This window comes from Garra rufa, chromosome 10, assembly GCF_049309525.1.
Source record: "Garra rufa chromosome 10, GarRuf1.0, whole genome shotgun sequence".
Taxonomy (NCBI): Eukaryota; Metazoa; Chordata; class Actinopteri; order Cypriniformes; family Cyprinidae; genus Garra; species Garra rufa.
The window spans coordinates 49,930,008-49,950,649 of NC_133370.1; the positions used below are offsets into that span (position 1 = coordinate 49,930,008).

The 20,642-nt window shown below is 35.3% G+C and overlaps 1 protein-coding gene across 1 annotated transcript; it reads right to left on the reverse strand.

Annotated features, from left to right (window-relative positions):
• Window positions 1-5,040: 5,040 nt before the first annotated feature.
• LOC141344626 (uncharacterized) lies at window positions 5,041-19,374 on the reverse strand. Its single transcript, XM_073849498.1, has 4 exons — window positions 18,965-19,374; window positions 16,101-17,101; window positions 11,505-11,727; window positions 5,041-8,729 (listed from the first exon to the last, which is right to left on the reverse strand). Exons 1-4 carry the CDS (start codon window positions 19,038-19,040, stop codon window positions 7,492-7,494), a joined length of 2,538 nt encoding a protein of 845 aa, XP_073705599.1. The 5' UTR covers window positions 19,041-19,374; the 3' UTR covers window positions 5,041-7,491.
• Window positions 19,375-20,642: the final 1,268 nt, after the last annotated feature.

Below are 20,642 nucleotides of genomic sequence, written 5' to 3' on the forward strand. Positions count from 1 at the left end.
CACTACTGTCTGCAAACACACAGAACTCGATACAAACAGCTTCAGATCCTGATATTTAGAGCTCCAGATCAGAAGGACTCACCTGTCCTGTCCTGACAGCCACATAACGTTCGCACACGTGTGACGACGCTTGATTAAGATAACGTGATCAACACGTGACCATGAAAATGAAGTTTGCGAAGGGCTAACGCTAAATTCCTTGCAGTTACGTAACAATAAAAATACATTACAAATAAACATTAAAAACTATTTTATATTTTATATGTTATGTATTTCACGTTTTAGTCTAAAATGTTTTTTTAAAAACCAAATATGAGTTTTAAAACTATGTGAGTTGTGCATAAAATATAATCGGATTGATGTCTGGTTTCTTGCATAGTGCGCACGTTCTAAAAAGTAAAGTAATTAGCTGAAATCAGGGATGCCAGGTTTTTACAACAAATCCCGCTCAAGTGCTAATCAAAACTAGCCCAATGGCATTTTGAGGGGGTCCCCTAGTAAAAGTCGCGTTTCGGGGGATAAAGATAGCGTTATTGGGGTTGTTTCAACCTGCTAACGGAAAAAACACCAGCGGCAAAAGTTCTGCGGGAAAACCACGGACTTGGCAACACTTGCTGAAACATTTCGATCTCCCTCTGGTGTTTGGCTGCAGTATTAATCATAAACCACGCCCTCTCCATGTTAACGATGCAAAAAATACACTTCAAGTTAATTATTCTTATCGATGGTTTTCATCATTTTCAGTACTTATTATCACTTGGATTTATGTTTAAGTGCTCTTTTTTGCTTTTAGTAGCTAATAAAAAAAAAAAATCAATTTTAAGGAGTAGTTCACTTTCAGAACAAAAATGTACAGATTATGTGCCCTCTTGTCATCCAAGATGTTCATGTCTTTCTTTCTTCAGTCGTAAAGAAATTATGTTTTTTAAGGAAAGCTTTTCAGGATTTCTCTCCATATAGTGGACTTCTATGGTGCCCCTGAGTTTGAACTTCCAAAATGCAGCTTCAAAGGACTCTAAACAATCCCAGCCGAGGAAGAAAGGCCTCATAGTGAAACGATTGGTTATTTTCTAAAAAAAAATAAATAATAATAAATTCTATACTTTTTAAGCACAAACTTCAGTCTTGTCTAGCTCTGTGTGAACTCTGTGTAATCCAGTTCAATACATTTAGGGTATGTCGAAAAACTCTTATCTCATTTTCTCCTCCAACTTCAGAATTGTCCTACATCGCTGCAGAAGGTCAAATGGCCTTTACAAAAACAAAAAGGATAACAACGATGATGATTTTGAAGTTCAGATGGGAGTTTTTCAACATACCCTAACCGTCATGAACCAAAATACACAAAGTTCACACAGAGCTAGACAAGACGAGCAAAAAGTATAGAAATTGTAGACCCTTCTTCCTCGGCTGGGATTGTTTAGAGACATTTGAAGCTGCATTTAACTGCATTTTGGAAGTTTAAACTCGGGGGCACCATAGAAGCCCATTCAAAAAATCCACTTAAGATACACAGGATGATGGAAACTAAACAAGACACAGGTAAACATAATCAATGAACCAACTGGTTACTATGAGAATTAATGGGATCTAAGGGTGCGTTGATGCCCTAATTAGCCTACCGTAAAAAAAAAAAAATAAAAAAATAATATATATATATATATATATATATATATATATATATATATATATAAAACTGGGAATTCTAAGAGCTATGACTTATGCAGTGGTGTATAAAGTACCTGAAAGCCACACTTAAGTAAAAGTACAGATATCTTACTAGAAAACAAATTTGTTAGAAGTTGAAGGCACCGTTTAGAATATTGCTTGAGTAAAAGTCTTAAAGTATGTGATATTTATTGTACTTAAGAACAAAAAGTATTTTTTTTTATCTTAAATTTACTTGAGTATTGAAAGTAAAAGTACAAGTAAATGCAAGATTCTTTTCACAATTGCGAGCTTATATATACATTTTTTGAGGAAAAAAAGTCTGACTTTATTTCTCACAACTGTATTTGTGAGATACTAACTTGCAATTGTGAGGAAAATTATTTCTCACAATTGCAAGTTTATGTCATCAGTTCTGCGAAAAAAGTCAGAATTGAGTTTGTTCCATGCAATTCTGGGAATAAAAAGCCAGAATTTCCTGAAAAGAAGTCAGAATTGTGAGATACAAACTTGCATTTGCAAGAAAAAAAATTTCTGAGATAAAAAGTCAGAATTATGAGTTAATAAACTGTGTTTGCTCACAAAAATGCGATGTGATGGAAATAAAGAGGAGAAAGAAAGAAAAATTCATTTCAGTGCATTTTTTGAGGAAGAGGCAAGAGATAATTTCTTTTTCATATAGTTTTGCAAAATGAAGAAAAAAATAACTTTTTTCTCACAGTTGCGAGTTTACATCTCGCAGTTCTGACAGAGATCGTAGTAAGTAGTAAATATGCTTCGGGGAAGTGTATCGAAGTAAAAGTGCACATTTTAATTAGGAAATGTAGTGGAGTAATAATTAAAGTAGGCTGAAAATTAAAAAGTACATGTAGAGTAAAGTGTCATGTTGTCATTATTACAGTAATTACAACATGGTGTCGCAAAGGCTCTGGATACAGGCACATAGAAACTAAAATTCAATTAAAATGAAACCAAAACCAAAACGGAACCTAGTTTTATAGATGACTAGATCACCAACAGGCACTGTAGTCATATAGACCTGTGGAATGACTTGAACATTTCACAACAGCAGTTGTCAAACCAATCTTCTTTGAAAATGGTCTTTTTTTAATAATACAACCATGCAGAGGTATAGACAACATCTGACCCAATTCATTTTAAAGAACTCGACTCAAATGTTTTTTTCCAGAGATTATCTCATATTGTCACTCCATAATTCAGATAAAACAGAACAGACAGAAAACAATGTATGTTTTACCAGTTTTGGAGGAATAAATTGTTGTATAAAATCAAGCAAATTATATATGAACACATTACTCTGTAAAAGCATTCAGGATATAGACAGGAACACAAATGTAAAGTGTGGTGTGTGTAAGTGCTGCTGAAGTGGAGATTTATGGCTCAGTGTAGGAGAAAAAACTCTTTTTGAGAAAATAGCCTTTAAAATATGGATTGTAATTGAAATCTATTGACACAAATAGATAAAGTGCTATAAAAGAAGTCCACTAGTCTGAAAAAACACTTTGTGAAACACCAAAAAGCCCAAAATCTCAAACTTATGCATAGATGCATAAAAAAAACAGTGTTTTTGCCTGTACATTGCCCTTAAAGTTTTCAAGTCCATTTATTATTTGTAGTACGCAAGTCTCAGCCTATAAATTCTGTAAATTTTATTTTAAAAATACAAACAATAAATGTGTTTTTATGCTCTTTAATTTGTAGTGAGATAACTATGTTCACCTCAGATCAAGCAGCATGCGAATCAATGATCTTTTCCTTTTTAATATTTGTAGCATGAAATACAAATTGAAAAAAATTTGAATGCATGTTAAACAAATAGTAAACACGATGTCTCATGAAATCGATCAATCAGAGATAAAAACCTGAAAATCTGATTTACCCAACTTTTCCAACATTGTTTTATTTTTCTTATAAATCAACCAATTAAGTGAGTTAGAGCATATGTTTCAATTGCTGTTTTTCATGTTAAGTGTGAACACAGGTTTGATGCCACAGACATGTTTTGGGCGGAGTAGGTGACATTTTCACATTAACTTTGCTTATTATAGCATGATTTTATTACATGATTTTTTTTTTTTTCATTTGAGTAAATTCAATTAGTAATTTAAAGCATTCTGTAGATATATTTATCATGTCTGTAATGCAAATATTTGCTAAGATTCAGATCATTTTTGTGAAGCGCACCTCCTCAAGACAGAGACAGCAGAAAGCCATGTTTGTTTTCTTTAGCCATTTTACAAAAGCACAACGTTTTGTTGATATTGTGAATGGACACAAACAGACAAATAGACCTTTTGGAGTTCCGAATGATGTGTTACTCTTACCTTTATGAGCAGAAATGATGGCGTATTTTAGGTTTCCACTGTTGGAAATTGCAAGTGATCGCGCTGGAGCTTCCATGTCCTGCAAAGCGCGCTTTAGCTTCCGCTCTCGCACAAACGATTGGATATGTGTCTAACAGCGCACATTTATCCAGGTTAAATGTTTAAATTAATATTCTGAAATGCATCAAGTGTTTTATGTCTTTAGATTTTAATTTAGGCAAGTCGTGTTGATTTGAGGAGGCTAAATTGATCAAACATGCTCGACTCATTGCCGTTGGATGCTTGGTTGTTACTTTAAAAAACAATAGCTTTAATTCAACAAAAATAAAGGCCCGGTTTCACAGACAGGGTTTAGACTAAGCCAGGATTAGCAGATAGTTCAATTAGGATATTTAAGTCATTTTTATAAACATGCTTAGAAAAAAACATTACTGGTGTACATCTTGAGACAAAACATAGGGAATGATATCATTTAAGATCAATCAGTGCAATTTTATTTCAGTTGAAACAACTCAGACTGACATTTTAGTCTAGGACTAGGCTTAAGCCTTGTCTGTGAAACTGGGGAAAATGTTCCAAACATATTGCTAAATTAACTTAATAAAGAAACAAAACAAAATATAGGAGAAACATCATCACTGAACAACACACTTGAAAATAAAGGTTTTAGACGGCAATGAAGAATTCTGCACTATATTATAAATATCAACAATCAAACACACACAAAATATCAAGATATAAAGTAGAAAGCATGCTTGTTACCTTAAAGCTTGGACTCATGTACTGACCCATGAAAAATGAAAAACCTGGAAAAACTGATTTCCATACCGGCAAAGTTATGGAAATAAACGCACTGTAGTCTGTATATGAGACACAATTTGTGACCAGAACTATCAAAAATGTATTTTGTAACAAAATGCTGTTACACTTCTGTGCCTTTCATCTGTGAACAAAAGTCAAAATATTTACTAAATTAACTTCCATGAATATGATAATTCATGCACAAAATAAGGCAGCTTACACTTGACACATTTTGCTCCTTTTTTATTTGTTAATTTCATGATGTACAGTTTGCGCACTACAGGTTTGCAGTTGGTTATGAGACTAAATTATGCAATTAATGTACTCTATTCATCCATAAACTCACACTCATCCAGGCTTGACTGATTCTTGGAGTCCAATACAGAGTTTGAATATCAGTATGCCATAATAATAATCTTCTTTCAGTGTAGACAGATTCTCACTCGCTCTGTAAGAGTTATTTAGAGGAGTATAAATCATTATTCCGGCTGTGGCATTATTAATAAAAGACACAAGAACCAATGACATCTGACATCTCTTACGTCAAACACGGCATTCTCTAAAGGACAGAGATTAGTTTAAGCTGCAGTCTGTAACGTTTTGGTGTTCAAAATTTACAAAATGCATACAATAAGAGAGTATGAATCCATTTTCCAAACCGTGTTTTTGCTTCATCCTGAATCACTAAGGTACGCCTATAGTACGTTTTTTGCAGTAGCCCAGTACCTGCGTGATTCGTCATAGACATAAACAGAGAGAAGTAGTTTCGGCTAAAATGTACATGACTCATGCAGTTCTGTTTATTAACTGCTAGAGCGCCAAAAGTTACGCACCGAAGCTTTAGGAGATTTGAGAGTTACAGCAGAGAGTAAAATGTTCAGCAAATATCCACTTATATATCTGCTTCTTAACACTCCACTAGCTTCATGGTGTTTCTGTGGTTCTTGTTTGCTATTAATAAAAACACACTGGACATTCTGCTAAACATATAAGTTTGTGTTCAACAGAAGATAAATCTAAAAGTTTGGAAAAAAGGTGTCTTAGTACTAAAGTTTCCAACATTGTTTTTTCCATGCATCACCGTAGAGGAAATAAAACTGTTAAAGGAATAGTTCACCCAAAAATTTAAATATCCTCAATATCAGTTCATTCAAGATGTCGATGATTTTGTTTCTTTATCAGATCTGTATAAATGCATCATTCCATCACTGTCTCACCAATGGATCCTCTGCAGTGAATGGGTGCCATCAGAATGAGAGTCCAAACAGCTGATAAAACCATCACAATAATCCACAGCACTCCAGTCCATCAGTTCACATCTGGAGAAGACAAAAGCTCAAACAAATCCATCAAGATGTTTTTAACTAAAATACCAGTCCATAATCCATAATAACGCTTCCTCCAGTGAAAAAGTGGTCTGGTCTGAATCAGGAGAAAAATCTGCACAGATCAAGCACTGTTTATTCACCATCTTGTGTTTTTAAATGAAGAAAAAAAAAAAAAAAAAAAAAAAAAAAGTAGTACTCTGTGTGACTAGCTTTCAATCCTCTTCTGGCCTCAGGTGAAAACCAAACACTTCTTTTCACCCTTACTGAAATTATGCATTTAATGCATTCATATAATTCGAATTTTAATCATATTTAGGTACAAAATTCAAATTAAGTTGAGCCATTTTGACAGCCCTACTTTTTAGACTAGTGCTTACACTACTGTTGAAATGTTTGGGGTCTCTTCTGCTCACCAAGGCTGCCTTTATTTGATCAAAAATATAGTGAAAATTTTGAAATATTATTACAATTCTATATGAGCATTTTGTAAAATGTAATTTACTCCTGTGATCAAAACTGAATTTTCAGCATCATTACTTCAGTCATCAATGTCACATGATTCTTCAGAAATCATTCTAACGTCAAGAAACATTTATTATGATTATTGAAGAAAACTGTTGTGCTGCCAATTATTTTTGCAGAGACCATCTTACATTTTACTTTCCAGGATTCTTTGATGAATAAAAAGCTCAAAAGAAGAGCATTTATTTGAAATAGAAATCTTCTGTAACATTATAAATGCCTTTACTGTTACTTTAGATCAATTTAACGCATCCTTGATAAATTAAAGTATTTACTTTTAAAGACTTCTGAACGGTTTCCGTTTCTCCTGCTGTTTTTAATTGTTATACTCAATGCTTGTTTTGATTAAATGTGCATTAGTAATATCTTGTGGCCTCCGCAGAGAAACCTAAAGCTTTGTTTCAACTGCAATGAATGCATTTTAAATTCAAATATAATTTGAATTTTGATCATATTTAAGTACAAAATTAAAATGTCAAATGGACTCATATTTTAGTTAGTTAAACATGTCTTAAAGATCATTTGTTTCAGTGTTTGTCTTCTCAAGATGTTACCTGATGCTGTGGATTACTTGTGTGTATTGTTTTCATCAGCTGTTTGGACTCTCATTCTGACGGCACCCATTCACTCCAGAGGACCCAGTGAACAAGTAATGTTCAAATTTCTCCAAATCTGATGAAAGCGAACTCATCTTCATCTTGAAATAAATTTTCCTTTTAAGTGAACTCCTCCTCATAAGATATTAATGCAGATATAATTGGAATAAAACAGCTACTCCCCAAAAATAACATTCACCAAAACGCCCCTGCATGAACTCAAACGCTACTTCAGTCGTCTTTAGTCAGTTTGGGACAGTGCTTCTTTTTGTGCGTCAGCAGCGTGCTCAATCGTCCGAAACACTTCCCGCACAGAGGACACTCGTAGGGTTTCTCTCCGGTGTGCACACGCTCGTGCGCTTTCAGCGAATCCAAAACGGTGAAGGAAATCCCGCAGCGCAAGCAGTTATACGGCTTCTCTCCGGTGTGAATCCTCTGGTGCCGTTTCAAGTATATAAGTCTGGTGAAGGCCTTCCCGCAGTCGAAACAGACATGAGGCTTCTCTCCGGTGTGGATCTTCTGGTGCTCTTTAAAATTGTGATGCCACAAAAATCCTCGGCCGCACTGCGTGCAAACAAAGGGACGTTCGGCGGCGTGCGTTTTGATGTGTTTCTGCAGGTGCCGAGCCTCGATGAAGCTCTTCCCGCACTGGGTGCACTGGTACAACTTCTCTCCGGAGTGCTTCTTCATGTGGCCCATGAGGTTCCCGTGATAGATGAAGCTCTTCCCGCATTGGTGGCACGTGAAGGGTCTTTCTCCGGAGTGAATGCGGATGTGAATCTTGAGGTTTCCCTTGTGCGTGAAGTGGCGTCCGCACTGGCGGCAGGTGAAGGGTTTGAGTCCGGTGTGGATCTTGGTGTGATGCAGGAGGCTTCCTTTATGCGTGAAGCTCTTTCCGCACTGATCGCAGGAGAACGGCTTCTCTCCGGTGTGGATCCGCATGTGATCCGTCAGATTGTCTTTGTGGATGTAGCTCTTTCCGCACAGCTTGCAAACGTGCGGCCTCAGGCCGGTGTGAACGCGCAGGTGATTCTTAAGGCTCTGTTTGTGAATGAAGCTCTTGTCGCATTGGTCGCACTGGAACGGTTTGTCCACGGTGTGGATCCTGTAGTGCTCCATCAGGTGCTCCTTACACACAAAACTCTTCTGACACTGGAAGCAGGCGAAGGGCAGGTTGATGACCGGACTCGGAGCCGTTCTCTGGTTCCGCTTGGGTTCGGGTTCGGAGCAGCTCTCTCCGGAGTGAATCCGGAAGTGATCCATCAGGTGCTCTTTAGACTCGAAGCTCATTTTGCATTCGAGGCAGGAGAAGAAAAATCCGCCGGTTCTCTGCGCTCTCTTCTGAGACAAGCTCTTGCCGGTCTCTGAGCAGCTCAGAATCCTCTGTCTGGAGAAGATATGCTGAGGATCCTCATTCTGATGCATCTTCACATCCGGCTCTTCACGCTCCTCTTTGACTTGCGTCGGGCCTGAGGTCAACATAACAAAAAGAAATCAGTAAAATCACACAAAGTAATCTGAAGGGGAGACACTACTACAGTGTTTTTTTATGCACCTGTCAAGACAGATGTTCGCTTTTTCATAGTGTTTTTTCAGACTAGTGGAAAGAAAACACCCAAAAGATGCTGTTAGGTCTTTCTTTTATAGCACTTTATCTATTTGTGTTAATAGATTTCAATTATAATGCATATTTTTTTTTAAAGGCAATGAGTTTTTTCTCCTGCACTGAGCCATTAATCTCCACTTCAGTAGCTCTTACACACACACACCACACTTTACATTTTTATTCCTGTCTATATCCTGAAGGATTTTACAGAGGGATTTGTTCATATATGATTTGCTTGATTTTATACATTTTATTCCTCAAAAAAAATGTGACAAAATGAGATACCCAAAATCGCTTCTGTAAAAACATTTGACTCTAATATGTAAAAAAAAAAAAAAATTAAACATGAATTTTGAAACTGACTTCATCCAGTGATTTTTGTACTAGAAATGTATGCAAATTAGCGCATATTTCATTAAATAATGGCTCATTTGCATATTTAAACCTAACATTTTAGAAAACTTGTAATACAAAAACTGTTTGCAATTATAAATGTAATCAATCAACTGGGTAAGCAAGGTGATAATTATTAGTTAATTTTGTTACCCTATTCACCTGCAGTGTCTCGCATTGAAGAAAAATATGTGACCCTGGACCACAAAACCCGTCATAAGGGACTTTTTTTTAGATGTCTGAATAAATACGCTTTCCATTAATGTATGGTTTGTTAGGATAGGACAATATTTGGCTGAGATACAACTATTTGAAAATCTAAAATCTGAGGGTGCAAAGAATTCAAAATACTGAGAAAATCACCTTTAAAGTTGTCCGAATGAAGTTCTAAGCAATGCATATCACTAATCAAAAATTATGTTTTGATATATTAATGGTACAAGACTTTCTAAATATCTTCATGGAACATATTTACTTAACATTCTAATGATTTTTGGCATGAAAATCGTAATTTTGACCCATACAGTGCATTTTTGGCTATTGCTACAAATATACCTGTGTTACTTGAGACTTAAGATCATGTATATTAGTGTCAATCAATCTTTGCAAAATATATCTAGCCTTTTCTTCATATCTCTCACATTTTTGGGATTGATTTTTGCTTTTATACGCGAATATGTGCATGTATATCGATAAAGAACTGCAACACGAAAACCTGCTCTTTTCACCTTAAAATTAAAGTTTACTCAAGTAAGATGAATTTATTTAGTTTGAAAACCTTTCAGAACAATATTTTGTTAGAAATAAATATGTAGGACTGTTTTGGAACAATTATCTGTGCAAAACAAAATCCTTTTAACTTTATAATACTACAAATGATAAATTTAATGCACTGATATATTTAAATAAAATTTCATCATCAATATTAAAAAAAAAATCTGCATTGTAGTTTTTTTGTGTGGTGATGGTTCATGTGTTACTTAAAATTGTGTTGTTTTGAATTTTTTTATTAATAAAAGTTTCTCATTTATCACAATTATGACTTTTCTTCTAACAATTTTGAGCTTATATCACAATTCTGAGAAAAAAGTAAGAACTGTAAGACAAAGTCAGAATTGCATGAAGTCAGAAATGTGAGGCAACAAGCTAGCTTTACTTTTTAATTTTATTCCAATTTTTGTATTCAATGGCAGAAACAAGCTCCCATTAAATACAGTAATAACATGATCAGATACAACATGGTTTTAGTTGAAAAATATTCTGACTTATTTTTAAATTACCATTATTTTCCAAATGGACCTGAAAGGTGAAAAAACACAGACTTACAATCAATGCATTATAAGGGTTAAAGGAATATTCCAGGTTCAGTTAAGCTGATTTTAACAGCACTTGTGGCACAATATTAATTTGCCTCACAATAAAGTGTCAGTTGTTTGTGAATTTCTTTAAGACGACGTGAATTTGCAAACATTTAAATGCTTACTATTTCAATACTACAAACACAACACCTGTACAACATACAAAATGTGTGGAAAAATGGTTTACTAACTTATTCTATGTATATTAACAATAACAATTTTACATTTTACAAGACAATGCAATTATAAACCCTTAAATGATGGATACATTATAGTTTTGTGTCACAATGAAAGTGCTTTTATGTACATTCCTGCTTTAAAACTCTCTTTTTTAGGTAACCAGCGTCATAAAACTCTAAAACTCTGCTGTTTGAGCTTAAAGGGTTGTTAGTCTCAGAAAAACTACATGAGTTTGAGTTTATTAATCTCGCTTTCTCAAAATGGCTTTTCATGGGCGCGTCCACGCGAACTGCAGCTCTCATGAACGCGCATACCTCAAGATTTTCGATTTACATTTCAGTCTGTTTTCTCTAAACCTCACATCGTATGCTTTGGAAGTCATTTTATTAAGTAATTTATGGTCTTCACGTTCTTTTTAAAGTTTGAACGGCTATATAAGCGAGTCTATAAAAATATATAGATATTAAGAAAAACAAAGAAAACCATGCTGCTTTAGAACAGCAAGGAGAATAAATAATGACTGCATTTTCATTTGGAGCAAGATCCTTTAACCTGTAACTTACTTAAACCAGAAAATCCCTTCAACAGCAGAAAACACGACTATAGTTCAGTCATTCTTCTATTATTGTCATTAAATCTGGTTCTCGTCCTCATCACAGACAGCTAATGTTGTGTTTCTGTAATCAGTCAATAATGAAGAATCTAACCTTTAACGCTAGGTTCCTCTGTCTCCTCATGTTTGACTCTCCAGGGCTCTGGAATGGTAATTTCTTCACTCTCTTCTTTTATAAAGTCCATCTTTACAGCAGCATGTGATGAAGACATCATTTGATGAAGCTGGAGTTGTTTAGGCCTGTTTGGAAACGGCTCTTCATCAGTCAGAATCACTAATATATTCGCGGCATTTTTGGCCAGACTCGTATAGTTCGACTAGACGCTTAATTCACGTCCTTTCGAGTCAATTGAGGTATATTTATAACTAATATCTAATGTTTTTGACTATAAAGTGCGCTGTTGAGCAATGGACTGCTGCTAACGTAAGATGGCAAACGCTGCTCCTGCTTCTCTAGAGTTCGAGCGGCAGTTTACAAACACGCGTTTGACGCACTAGCGCCCCTAGCGGACAGGAGTGTGACGCGGCGTCGCACTTAAAGGAGTAGTTCACTCTCAAAACAAAAATTTACAGATAATGTACTCACTCGCTTGTCATCCAAGATGTTCGTGTCTTTCTTTCTTCAGTCGTAAGGAAATCATGTTTTTTGAGGAAAACATTTCAAGATTTGTTTCTCCATATAGTGGACTTCTATGTTGCCCTGAGTTTGAACTTCCAAAATGCAGCTTCAAATGGCTCTAAACGATTACAGCCGAGGAAAGAAGGGTCTTATCTAATAAAAATATTTGTTATTTTCTAAAAAAAAAAAAAAAAAAAAGCCTCAGGTTTAGAGAAAAGTAAATTGACATCTGTACAGTAGACCGCAGAAGAACAAATGTCTACTCTTCAGCAATAAAAAAAAATGTTAGATTATCTTGAGTAACTTTTGCTTATTAATATGGATGAATTGGATCATCGAAGGTCGGCAGCAAAGACATTGGTGAATGGGGATTAAATACATAAAGGATATCTGTATTATTTAACATTTTTAATTATTGCAGGTTTGCTTTGAATTTCAGAGTTTTTATTCATTTTGAAGAACACTATCTGTTTTTTAGTGAGTGAGATGAATTAATGCATGTTCACATTTATTCTAGAACTAAAGTAACATCTTACCAAAGAACTTACACTGAACTTACTACTAGTGTGTTCCAGGGGATTAAAACCAACAATATAATGGATAAATACAATTTCAGACCTATAATAGTATATAATAGTAGCCTAATAGTAAATGTGTAAAGTTGCATAAAATAAAAATACAACAGCAGGCTGCCTCAAATGTATAATTAATGGTTGGATTCCACAATTGATAACATAAAACATATATAATAATACAATACAACTTTTACTGTAGTAGTCCTAAAATTTACTGAGGATGAAATTGTCTATTGCGCTTCTGATTTGGCTGTGAGATTCGCCAATTTAGAGTGGCTTTTTGCACTTTTTCGTGTCACACACCACTTCCCTGCAGTCATTCCGTTATTTTATTTCCACTTTGACTTCTCTTTCGTTGTCGTTCTGTCTGCTTCTGTACTGTTGTCCAGTTTTCACTGGAATTTTCACTCCAGAATGACCAAAACAGCAACAGAGTTTCGCCTCTTGGTATTCTATACTCTTTGATCTTACTCACAATTTCTCTCAACATGGAGACAGGAGAGCTTTTAATCAATAAATGGGGGGGAAAGTACTTATTTGAAAAAGTAACTCAGAGATTTTCTTGTCAATTAAAAAGTAATGTGTTACTTTACTAGTTACTTGAAAAAAGTAATATACGTAACTTTGTAATGTGTTACCCTCTACACTGGTCACAATACTCCTAAAACAGTAATTCAATGTATTATAAAATTCTTCCCATTTTTTATAAAGACAAGATAAATGTATATTCTGTGACAGGTTGTTGAAATACAACAAATTATTGCATATGAAATTAAAATGGCCAGCAGACGAGGGATATGCATGTTGATTTATTGGTCAAACACTTGATCACACAAATGATCTTTCAGATGAATCAGACTTAACAGTTTTTAGATTGGAAAAGCTACTTTCAACATCCAAAATGTAGCCAAAGACGCAGGTTTTTATTTGTATTTTTCACTCGCACAAACCCTGTTACATCACTGATTTTCATTCAGCCCATATTTGCTATTATACACTGTATTATATCCAATATTTGTCACTGCGATTGTGCTTTAAAAGGTCAAATCAGCCATTTGTGCTCCATCATATTGATCATGATGCTCCAGATCTGTAAATGCTCAGAATTTGTGTATTTAAAGTCCCTTTCAAGGAAAGTGGCCAAATTTGCAATGCCCTCGTGCAACTATTTCAGCATTTAAGACTAAGTACAAACTACTTCAAATGGGAAATACTGAAATCAGGTGCCTGCCAACCTCACATATTTAAAATCAGCAACAAAATCAGACATGAACTGTCCCATGAATGTTGTTTCCTGCTCAAAGAGCATTAATAAACTGCATTTCAGATTGGTCCAGTCAATACTCACATGCAATCATCAGAGCATCTGACAGGAGCTGCATTGATATAATGACTTTATCAATTGGTGACTGGCACTTTATTTAGAAGGTGGGACTTATTCTGACATTGCATGTTGAATTAGTAATGAGAGTTATCTGATTGGCCCGAGTAGACAGTGAATGGACTCTATCTGGAATCTATTTGTGGATGTGTGCACCTATTGGCTTTGTGTTTGTAACATGGAAACATATTTGCATATTGGCAAATCTCATTTTATTTACTTTTTTGATCTCGCATACTATTGACAGGTTTTTCTCTGCTGTCCTTTCTAAATCTGCTTCTTCAGCATCGGTCTTACTGTGTCTTACAGTAGAAATCACAGCAATTTGTTTTATTTCTCATATAGAGTGCATTATAGAAGTTGTATTGGAGAACAGGCATCAAACTTGGTTTGGCTAAAATTCTAAAACCATTTTCATCACGCATTACATTTATTAGTGCCTCTACTCCACACTATATATGTTGTTTTTTAAGAACTTGAAGTTCTGAAAGCAGTTTTCTAGATATACCATAGAATGCATCACTGGATTGGATTTTATTTCTATATAAACAGTTATATTGGTAGCAATAGCCAAAATTGTATGGGTAAAAATGATCGATTTTTCTTTTAGGCCAAAAATCATTTGGATTTTAAGTAAAGATCATGTAACAAATGTAAATTTCCTACCAAAAATATATCATCACTTCATTTTTGATTGCTAAGAACTTCATTTGGACAACTTTAAAAGCAATTTTCTCAGTATTTAGATTTTTTTGCACCCTCAGATTCCAGATATTGCCCTTTCCTAACAAACCATACATCAATGGAAAGCTTATTTCATATATAATATGAAGGAAAAGTTCAAACATAAACGGAAATACACTTTTAAAAAAGGTGTTTCATGATGCATTGAAGAACCTTTTTTGTCTAAATAGTTCCATAAAGAACCATAAACATCTGAAGAACCTTTCTGTTTCACAAAAGGTTCTTTGTGGCAAAAGAAAAAGTTCTTCAGATTATAAAAAGGTAAGAAAGAGATGGTTCTTTAAAGAACCTTTGACTGAATGATTCTTTGTGGAACCAGAAATGGTTCTTCTATGGCATGGCTGTGAAAAACCTTTTAAAGCACCTTTATTTTTAATAGTGCACACTGAAAATGTTCTCAGCCTCAGGCCATCAAAGATGCAGATGAGTTTTGTTTTCTTCATCAGATCTGGAGAAACACAGCATTCCATCACTTTCTCACTGCTTTTATCCAAAGCAACTTACAAATGAGGGCAATGGAAGCAATCAAACACAAGAGCAACATGTAAGTGCTGTGACAAGTCTATATTAAAAGAAAAAATAAAACAAATAAATAGAATAGAAAGTGCTAGTGTTAAAGTGTCAAGTTTTTTTTTATATAAATAAAAAGAAAAGTACGTAGAATAAAAATGGAATAGAGAGTGCTAGTGTCAGAGGCTCAAGTGTAGATGGAAGAGATGTTTCTTTAGTCATTTCTCAAAGATGTCCAAAGGCTCAGTTCAGATTGAGCTGGCAGGTCATACCACCACCAGGGAAGGGTTAATGTAAAAGTCCATGAAAGTGACGTTTTACCTCTTTAGGATGGCATCACGAGGTGTTTATTTGCACAACACAAGCTTAGTCTGACGTACTGAATTTAGGTAAAGGGTGTAGAGCCAGTGGTTGTTTTGTACACAAACATCAATCCCTTGAATTTTACGCAAGCAGCTATTGGTAGTCGGTGCAAATGTGGCTGGATTTTGATGTGAGAGACAGGAGATAGACCTTTTCACTGGAGGAAGCGTTATTATGGATTATGAACTTGTATTTTAGCTAAAAACGTCTAAATGATGGATGGTTTCAGCTTTTGTCTTCTCCAGATGTTAACTGATGGACTGGAGTGGTGTGGATTATTGTGATGTTTTTATCAGCTGTTTGGACTCTCATTCTGACGGCACCCATTCACTGCAGAGGATCCATTGGTGAGACGTGATGGAATCACACATTTATACAAACTGGATGAACAAACTCATCCTAATCTTGGATGGCCTGAGGATGAGCACATTTTACAACTTTTTCATTTTCAATTCTTAGATTTGTCTACGTTAAAAAAGCTGAAGGAGAACCTCCTCACTGTCTCAGCTTTGGACAAGCCTTTTTTAAATGCTTCCCTAGATTTCCATATCGACTAAAAGTCTTCCCGCATGAGGGACAGAGGTACGGCTTCTCTCCCGTATGAACTCTCTCGTGTACTTTAAGGGCTCCTGAAACTGTAAAGCTTTTTTCACAGTGTGAACACTTGTACGGTTTTTCTCCAGTGTGGATCCGTTCATGCACTTTCAGCTCTCCGGCTCTAGTAAAAGTACTCCCGCAGTCCAAACACACGTAGGGTTTCTCACCAGTGTGTATTTTCTGATGGTCCTTAAACCCATTGAGCCAGAGAAAACTCTTCCCGCAGAACGAACACACGTACCGCCGTTCGTCTTCGTGAATCCTCATGTGCGTCTTCAAGTGCACAGCCAAGAAAAACTTCTTATCGCAGCGCTGGCAGTGAAAGGGTCTTTCTCCAGTGTGAGAGAGCAGGTGTGTTTTGAGATTGCAGGCCTCTGAAAACCTCCTGCCGCATTCAGGACACTGGTGGAGCTTCTCTCCTGAATGCACTTTCATGTGTCTTTTTAAGCTGTTTTGATGTGTGAAACTCTTCCCGCACAACATGCACGCAAAAGGCTTCTCTCCAGAGTGGATTTTCATGTGTTCCTTCAGACCTTCCTTCTGCGTGAAACTCTTTCCGCACTGAGGGCAGGTGAAAGGCTTCTCTCCAGAGTGAATTCTCAAGTGTCTCTTCAGATCTCCTGAATTTGCAAAACTCTTTCCACATTGGGAGCAGGGAAACGGTTTCTCTCCGGTGTGTATTCGTATGTGCCGCTTAAGGTCTCTTTTACAAGTAAAGCTCTTTCCACACTGTGGGCATGTGAAGGAGCTATTGGGTTCTGTTGTTTCTGTTGAAGAATTATTTTCAGTCTGAGAGCAGCTGAAAGATTTTTCTCCACTTATGAAACGCAGAGGTTCCTGATTCTGCCGTTTCTTCTCCGCTTCATTCAGTCCTTCACTTTCCTCTTTCACTTCCACCAAGTCTAAAAAGAACACAAAATAGTTAAACACCAATTAAATTGACTGTCAAACACCAAGTGTTTGTTTTTCAATCATTTCATGTGCTTAAAACAAAACACTGCAGGTGAATAGGGTAAAAAATTAATTAACAGTAATCACCTTACTTACCTAGTTAATTAATTACATTGATAATTGCAAACATTTTTTGTATAACAACTTATCTAAAATGTTTTCAATATGCAAATGAGCCATTATTTAATGAAATATGCACTAATTTGCATACATTTCTAGTATATTGGAGTCAAATGTTTTTACAGAGGGGATATGGGGTATCTTATATTGTCACTCCATAATTCAGAAAAAAAACTTAAAACAGACAGAAAACAATGTATTTTTTACCATTTTAGGGGGGAATAAAATGTTGTATAAAATCAAGCAAATTATATATGAACAAATCCCTCTGTAAAAACCTAGACAGGAATACAAATGTAAAGTTTGGTGTGTGTAAGTGCTACTGAAGTGGAGATTTATGGCTCATATTTTGAGAAAAAAGCCTTTAAAAATATGGATTGTAATTGAAATCTATTGACATAAATAGATGGAGTGCTATAGAAGAAACACTTAATAGTGTCTTTTGGGTGTTTTCTTTCCACTAGTCTGAAAAAAAAAACACTTTATGAAACACCAAAAAGGCCAAAATCTCAAACTTGACAGGTGCGTGAAAAACTGTGTTTTTGCCTGCAGTGTTTCCCCTTAAATGGTTTAAAGAAGATATTTTGCAGAAGGGAAGCAAACAAATAGTTCATTTCCATAATATTTTTCTTATATTCTTCATTTGGATGTCAATGGGGACTAGCAACTGTTTGGTTAACAATTTTCTTTCATGTTAAATCAAAAAAGTAAACACTTACAGGTGTGGAACAACTTGAGGGTGAGTAAATGTTGACAGAATTTTTATTTTTGGTAGAACTGTCCCTTTAAATCATGCCACAGGCATATTAATTCTCTTACACACAGATTTATTTAACCATGTTATATTACAGCACTATCTCTTGATAATAAATAAACAACCCAACATTTGCCGAAGACCAAAATCACAAACTTTGCAGCCAAAAAACTAAACTCTTCCCCTTACATTAAAAGAGTATTTGACGTCGGCGCCAATAGCCTTGTGGGCAGCGTGTTGACATACAGCGCCGTTGCGCTCCGGGCGTCCCATGTTCAAATCCCGGCTCGAGGACCTTTCCCTGTCAATACTAAACTGTCCTATCATAACAAAGGCAAAAAACGCCAAAAATAAAACTTACAAAAAAAAAAAAAAAAAAAAGACTATTTCACTTCCAGAACAACAAAAAAAAAAAAAAAAATACAGATAATGTACTCACCCCTTTGTCATCCAAGATGTTCATGTCTTTCTCTTTCTCATGTCGTAAAGATTTCTCTCCATATAGTGGACTTCTATGGTGCCCCCGAGTTTGAACTTCCAAAATGCAGTTTAAACACAGCTTCAATCGGTTATTTTCTAAACAAATTGACAATTTATTTACTCTTTAACCTTCTAGCAGAGCCAGACAAGGCAAGCATTTAAGGTTAAAAAGAAAATACATTGTAATTTTTTTTTTAGATCGTTTCACCAGATAAGACCCTTCTTCCTCGACTGGGATCATTTAGAGCTCTTTAAATCTGTGTTTAAACCCCATTTTGGAAGTTCAAACTTGGATGCGCCATACATATCCAATAAATGGAGAGAAGAAACATAATTTCTTTACAGCTGAAGAAAGAAAGACATGAACATCTTGGATGACAAGAGGGTGAGTACATTATCTGTAAGTTTTTGTTCTGGAAGTGAACTTCTCCTTTAAAGAAGAATCAAGAATGACACTAACCTCTCTGTTCCTCAGTTTCTTCCTCTTTCACTCCGATGGTTTCTGCATCACTCTCCTCTTTAACAAACTCCATCATTACAACAACATATCTCAGCACTTACATCTGGAGTTTCTCCTGCTTGTTTGGAAACAAGGTTTATGATTATGGAAACATCCCTGAAGAGTTTTAATTGGTGTTTTCCTCTTGAGGGGATTCGCCTCACTCACAGAAAATAATATTAATATTAGTTTTGGCGCCATTCAGGAGAAACCATCTATTAGCGCTTGACATAAAGCTGTAAAACACTGCATTCAAATCTAAAATCACTCACATTAACAGCTCAGAACATTCTCTAAAACCTTGTACATCTTTAAACCACGTCAAAAGTTTCATGCAGTTTTTTACTCGACCAATGCAGAAGCGCTCCTTCAACACAAATCACTCCTCCTTCCGTAAACGGAAATCTGAGCCGCGTATGACGCAGCACGCACAGCGGCACAATAGCAAAATAAAAGTCCGCCCAAATAGTGAGCGAATTTCATCTGAAATGTTTATTTTTGTAGTTTGCTCATCTGTAATTCATAGCTAAAACGTTTTTTTGTTTAGGAAATTAGGGACGTCTTTGACCGTTGTGTTTTAGCGTGTAATGTTGATTATTACATTAAAAATATATATTTTTAATAATTAAACAAACAAATAAATGTAGAATATTAAAGTCAAAGTTGCTGATGTAGAATTGATGTGCCACATACACATATTTTTACTCATTTATTGTTGTTTATATATTTATTTATTGTTCGTTTCTAGGGAAAACAATAAATCGAGTCAATAACATGCTGTTAACATACATTAAAACCATGTGTAACCCTTACGAAAATTAACCATGGTTTTATTACAGTAAAATTTTAGTAATAATGTTTTTTTTTTTTTTTTTTGGTATATTGATTACCAGTTGTATAAACAGTTTTACTACAAATACCATGGTTAAACTAGTTATAGCAACACCATGGTTAATTTGTGGTAACAAGAAACGAGTAAAATGATGGTTATTTTTCATAAATTAGCAATGATTTGATATGCTGAAAAATAATAATCCTAACAAAAAGTAAGGTTTATAATACAAGAAGTAAAAAGTAATAATTTGAATACAGACCTCCCCAATAATACTTAATAAAGACATTAAAAAAGGATTGCAAGTTTGTGGAGAAATGACTTATTTTTGAAGGTTAGGAGAAATCTCCTGGATTTTGGTTACGGAGCACTTCACATTTTTAATATCTCACTTTTTCCTGTAGAAAATGAACAGTGCAGATATCCATAGTTCCCTTGCCAGAAAATGTTTCATTGTATAATTATAAAACCTAAATTACATTTATTAAAATGCATCATTATTGTGTAAAATGTTTTAAAGGTGTCATCGGATGCAAAACTCATTTCTACATGTTGTTTGAACATTAATGTGTTGGCAGTTTGTGTACTCAACCACCCTACAATGATGAAAGATCCACCCAGTGGTATGGTTTTAATCTTTAAAATTAACATCCCATCCCAAATCAGTTCTCAGCTTCTTGTGGGTGTGACGGCACACAAACAGAGGCCCCTCCCACGATAGTTGATTGACATGAGCGCCTTACCTTAGCCCCGCCCTCACCGAGCTGAAACAGTCCGACTCTGATCTCCATTGTGTGACTCAGGTGC

Coding starts and splice junctions, on each gene's coding strand:
- LOC141344626 (XM_073849498.1), bottom strand. CDS start 19,040: ATGATGGAGTTTGTTAAAGAGGAGAGTGATGCAGAAACCATCGGAGTG. Junction 17,102..18,964: donor AGAAACTGAGGAACAGAGAG/GTTAGTGTCATT, acceptor TGTTCTTTTTAG/ACTTGGTGGAAGTGAAAGAG. Junction 11,728..16,100: donor CTTGTCCAAAGCTGAGACAG/TGAGGAGGTTCT, acceptor TTAAGCGTCTAG/TCGAACTATACGAGTCTGGC.